We start from the raw sequence: 6308 nt of genomic DNA on the forward strand, positions 1-6308 counted from the left end.
AAATAATGAAATAAAATCTACGTTGGCAATTTTTTGAAAATAATAATTATTACAATGTGTACAATGTGTACAAGAGAAAATCAAATTTGTACAAATTGATGCAGCCCGATGAGTGATGCGAAATTGTAAAATCACAGTAAAAATACAGAATTCTGGTATGAATTATTATTTTCAAATATCCTTGGGATTATCTCCGTTTTAAGAAAGATGTCGAAAATATGGCAAATGCTTGCGCAAATTTCGAACTGAAAGCATTGGTATCCAGGTACTTACCTTGTCACTGTAAATTACGCAGCAGGAGATTTGCAACACAGATTCGCAACGTAACGTCGACGCCGGGCCTACAGCAGCCTCCGGTCTTGGCCTGACCTCGTTTCTTGGAGCGTCCATCGTTCATCTCACTTCACTCACTCGCGACGCGAGAACATTTTGAGCAGTCCATTCACGTACATATCAGGATAGCGTACGAAATATTCTCCCGCTTTGTTTCTACGGTTAAGGCTTCGATTACAGTGGATGTGTATTCTGATGAACTTTTGTTCTGACGAATATGTCAGAACAAACAAGCAAGAGCATTTTTTCTATCAGAGTTACACTGTATGTGTACAGTTCATCAGATGTCGCACGAACAAGTTTGTCATTTAAACGAGTTTGTTTCTCTGTCCACATTCGTGCGACTGTTGAAATGGAAACTGAAAGACTATCAATGTTTAGTGTTTGAAAAAATTAGCCTGTGGGTATGAATGAAAAATACTTATCATAAGAGATCTTGTGAAAAGTAGAAGATTAGTAAAAAAAATATTTTCCATTTCTTTCTCCTGAAACAAACATTTTATTCATGTACTCAATACTCACAAGTAAAATTTTTAATAATATACTTTTCAAGAAGAGAGATGAATTATCTTAAAATTCGGAATTTTGATATTATAACAAGAATACTATTTACAAGAATATTATTTCAGAATACATTTACAATAATAAGTACCTCTTTTTAATGAACACGAATTCGTCAGAACAAAAGGGTGCTTTTCCATTGTTTAACACATCTTGACACAAACGTATACAGGAATTATGTACAAATCGAGGTGCAAATTCAGACAACATGCATGTTAAATAAAAAACAACATAAAAACACAGATCTCAGGTTTCAACATATTACAGTAACATTGCAAATATTGCAGTGTTACTACAAGTTTCTGTGCTGTACGAGCGTTTTTTAGAACATTTTATATATCTGAAACATATCTAAAAGACATAATATAAACCCATTTTCTAGATATGCGTATTGTCTAGAAAGTACAGCGTTGTGCGCGATTCAATTAGAATAAAATGTGTACTGATATGTAGCACCAGATAGTACATCAGATAAAATTAGGTTTATTTTTCATACCATGCCTATGTATTTTAATATTTTACAATATTTTTTAAATCAATGATGGTGGAAACTTTTCATTTCTCTCGCGTTTTCATAAGTCGCGGTTATTAATAACACAAGCTCACAAAAAAAATATCCTGTCCTGAGGCGAAGCACAGCTATTCTTATGTATTTTGAGTCGCTGAATACGAATTTGACATCAAATTAGGACCATCCAAGGCAAATTTTCAATCTAGAGTGAAAAAATGACCCATTTTTCTCATTTTTGACTCATTTTTTCGCTCTAGATTGAAAATTTTCCACGATGGTTCTATTTTTATGTCAGATTCGTATTTAGCGACTCAAAATATATAAGAATAGCTGGATCTCTACTCCAGCACAGGATACTTTTTTTTGTGCATCTGTGTAATCAAGGAACATACCAAGTAGAGGAAACCAAAATGATGATTTTTTTTGTTACTTTGACTATTTATTCACTTTATTAAAATAAAATCATTTTGATTATTTTTTTACCTTTATGGGTTCCTTGAGAACTATTCAATTATCACTGAAAAACGTACTTACACAGTCAACAGTTAATTATACTTGCTTTCAGGTTGAAGATGGATATAATATGATAATATCGATAATTAAGTATTGGAACACAATTTGTGTACGAAAGTGTCTAGGAATATTACAAATGGAAAGCTCCCAAAGAGTTCGTTATTTAATTCACTGTAACTGTAGACTAATCTCACACGCGGCTGGGCGATCTTGCGATTCCAAGAATCCGAGTTGTTTACGTTACGCGGTGGGCCAATTTTCTAACAGTCGTGTGTCGTCTGTTTATCTATTCGCCCCGAGAATGGATAATACAAACGAACGATCGTAAATGCCCCTCAATTGACACGTTACAATGCGGCGCGTCGCCCAACAGTCCATCCAATCGCACTCTCCCCGATTATATTAGGCACGCGACGGACGCGGAAATAACGGCGCACAGGGGGGAGAGGAAGGGGGGCAGCCATTACTTACGCGGAAGTTTTGACGCGAGCGCGTCGGGTAATACTGTGCGTGGTATTAATCAACGGTTCCCTGCTCGGATGATTAGCACGTCAAGGCAATATCTCATTCGGCACTCCGATATGACTGATATTCGCACGCACGTCAGTTTGATTATCAAAACAAAAGGGTTCTTTACTCACGAAAGCGGAGTGAAGTCGTTCCGACGCTTAACGTTCCGACGCGTCGCGATTACACTCTCACAATCAGAAAATATCATTCTGTTGCTAAAAAGTGAATACTCGATTTACTTTCTATTTACCTTTAGATTCATCGAATCTGTTTGTGAATGCAGATAAATGGAACGAATGTATGACCGAGTTCGAAACTGATCTATCTGACGTTGGTCGCGAAATAAAAGTATCATGGCGGTCACATGCAGTCCGCTTTACATAAAATGCGGGTCGCGCTTGTTGCGTCAGCCAATCCCGAAGTGGCGCTTTTGAAATTGACGCATCGGATTGGTTGAACGCGTCTCGCGTTTTTGCGTCTTACATAGATCGGGCTTAACGCGCGATCGTTGCGCATTTGTTTCTCGCGAGTTTCGAACGGCGGACAAATTGTTCGGTACAGTGAAAAATGTTGTTAATTTACGCGTGATATGTCTACTTGTGCGTATCCGTTTCAATACGAATAGCGATTGAAAACTGTCCAACTGTTAACTGCGCGATAGTTCTTGAAGATAAATATAGATAGGACGGCCTATCTCGAAATAAGAACGGACTGTAAATACCGATAATTCGTTAGTGATCGAAGACCGCCATGACAATCGATCTACATCGGATAACACGGAGTGAAACGCGATGAGTGAAATTCGATCATTTCGCACATTTCGAATTCACATTTTATCAAAATGCTCGTTATCGAATCAGCGAAATGCATGAAATTAGTAGCGTTATCAGCGTCGAGCGCGCACGGGTCGCGTCGGTAGATGAGATCGAGATTATAAGTAAGTCAAGTGTTACTTGTTCTCGGAAACGTGGTACGACTTCGCTCCCTAGTTTCTCGTACACGAGGAGAGAGCTGTGTGTAACCGCGTATACCTCCCCTCCTCCTTTCCCCTTCAGAATAGCTCGATCCGTGCGGCCCTGGGACCACGACACCGCCTATCGCGTGAGGCACAGTATACGCGCGCGTAGTCGTCGCCTTTGTGTATATATCGCGCCGTCTCACTCGCACTCGCGCTGTGCCGCTCCCTCCGTCTCGCTCTTGCTCCGACACACTCACACGTATGCACGCATACTCTTTCTCTCTCTCTTTCTCCCCACCAGTCGGCTGCCGTAACGCCGCGAGCCGTTGACTCGGCGTAGTACCATCGGTGTCGCGACGCGGCGCTCTCAGTCGTGCTCCTGCCGTGGCGCCATCGCGTCGTTCGGTCGAATCTGTGTTCCGTGCGGCGCGGATCGGATCTACAGTTCGCTCTCCGCAGCTCACCGTGTTACTTCAAGGTGGACGGCGCCTTTCTGTCTCTTACGTGTATCGTGTGCGGGTGTATGTACCAGAGCAGCGTGTTCCTTTCGATCGTGAGATCTGACTCGCGTACTCGCGTGAATCGGCGCACCTCACGCGAACGTGCCGGACAGCGGAGTGTAGAGAGTAGAAGAGAAACAGTGACGCCCCGCCGAAAGTGCTCCGAAATTTACTCCGCGAGTCTTTATCGTCCCGTGGGTAGGCGACGTAGTGTAAACTTGTATATAGTGTATACGGCGCGCGCGGCCAACTCAAAGCGGACGAGCGCGCGACACATGAGGAGGAGGCGAACTCGCGGCGCGAGTTCGGACGAAGAGGAGAAGCAGCCAGCGGCCACCAGTATAAATCTCCTACGGGGAATGCAGCTTCGGGATCGTCGCCTGCGGCCGCGGACGGCCGCCACGCTTCGAGAGACATGACGCGATGATCGTCGAGGCACCTGGTGCATCCGCCCTGATCGCCGCACCACCACGCCGCCGACGCCGTCGTCGCCGCCGCTCGCGTCCTCTCCTCTCTCTCTCTCTTTCTCTCTTCTCTCTCTCTCTCTCTCTCTCTTGTTCTCTCGCGCCCCGTGTGTGTATCGTGTACCGCCCGTAGCACCGGCCCCTGCAGAGTGTGACGGATAAGTTTCTCGTCGTGAAAACGCGCCAGCCAAAACGGGAATCATGGGTGATGTGCACGGGCTTCTTCTAGTTAGTGACCTCGGCCAGGAGGATATCGCCTGGGACGACGTCGGGACATCGGCAGCCGTCAACATTGCCACGCTCCGCGGGGTGAGTCTCTCTCTCTCTCTTTCTCTTTCTTTTTCTCGTAACTGTTTTTTTAAATAATTAATTATGATAATTCCATCTAGATGACCTTGTCGACGTCGCAATGTTATGAACGAACAAATGCGTTTCTGCCCCGCGCGAAGAATTCGAAGGACGCACCCCTTCGCGCGAACGTTTCTTTTGTTTTTGTTTCACATAGACGTCAGACAGATGGTCTCGCGCGAAATGTTTACATTGCAATCCGACACTTTTTACGCAGAACTCTCGTTAACACGAGAATTACACGCTCTTTTCCTATTCATCCGAGAGCGAATATGGATCGTTATTTTATGTGATTACTCTCTTTTCTCTTTCGTAACATTTGATTTTATGATAAGAAATTTCTGTGGAGATACGTACACACGCGTGTTGTATATCTCTATTTTGAATAAAATCTTTTAAGGAACGTTGTTCCTTTATAACGTTTGGTTTTATATTAGAAAGTTTCTTCTAGGAGAAATATATTGTACATGCGTATATCTTTATTTGGAATGAAAGAAATAATGTAACAAATTACTTTGTAGGAATAATGTATCAAATTACTGCTCGTCAATATGATTTCGAGAGGATTCGATGAAAAGAGATGGCAACGATAATATCATTAATGACAATGATATACAGTGGATTTATTTATTACTTACGCGGGATGCTCTATATTAATTCATTTGAGTTTCGAATATTATTGATCGCGTACAACAAATTCAATATTTTCTGTAAACAATTAAATACGAAAAGCTAATAACAATTATCACAGTGATAACATTTGTAAATTGAATGTTTTCCTTTTTCTTCTTTGCGCAATGTTTTTATTCCAATTGGACATAGAACAACAACATTATTTAATTATTTTACCTGATTAATTATATAGAAGTCGTTTGTGAACGTAACGAATATAACGTTAGCTGTTCGAGAAAATGTAGATATATGTAATTGGTGTTTTGTATTTGTACTTCAATGTTTTTTGATGATTAGAGATTTTCTTCAAGATGTTTATAGAGTAGATTAAGATAACAAAAAATTCCATTTTGTGTCCCTTCTGCGCACAGTGGAAGAAATTCCTGTTTTTTATTTTTTTTTTGACCATTGAATCTAAAGCGCTGCACATTATAGAGAAAATTTCCTATTAGGAATAGGAATAAATATTAAATGTTAGAGGAATTAAAATGTTAGAAACAGAGATTGAATATACATACACTGAGAAAAAATGTACTAAATTTTAATAAACATTTAATAAACACTAAAAATGATAATTAAATGACATTAATGGTTCTTATAATGTATGTTTATATTTTGTTATACACACACACACACACACACACACACACACACAACACACACACACACACATTTATTAATAATATATGTGTTTATAAATATATGTTTACATTTAATAAATATTCAGCTAGTACTATTAAAATAATTTATTGAAATTTATTGTATTTTCTCTAAGTATATTATATCTCATCTAGATCCATTATATATCTCTGTATCATATTTAATCTCTACACACAAAAAAAATATCATTCTGTTGTTAAAAAAAGTAATTACTCAATTTCTTTTCTTCAACAAAGAATGTCTTTTGATATAATATAATATTAAAATATAATTAAAAT

General features: G+C 39.9%; 1 protein-coding gene across 1 annotated transcript in view; it reads left to right on the plus strand.

Moving 5' to 3' along the window:
• Nucleotides 1-3845: 3845 nt before the first annotated feature.
• The window catches only part of LOC108687968, a 232831-nt gene continuing 230368 nt past the window's right edge, over nt 3846-6308 (plus strand). Inside the window, exon 1 of the mRNA XM_018194017.1 lies at nt 3846-4659. Coding sequence (XP_018049506.1) covers nt 4552-4659 — 108 coding nt within the window. The 5' untranslated portion in view covers nt 3846-4551. The remainder of the gene's footprint in view (nt 4660-6308) is intronic.

The sequence above is a fragment of the Atta colombica genome, unplaced genomic scaffold (assembly GCF_001594045.1).
Source record: "Atta colombica isolate Treedump-2 unplaced genomic scaffold, Acol1.0 scaffold222, whole genome shotgun sequence".
Classification (NCBI taxonomy): Eukaryota; Metazoa; Arthropoda; class Insecta; order Hymenoptera; family Formicidae; genus Atta; species Atta colombica.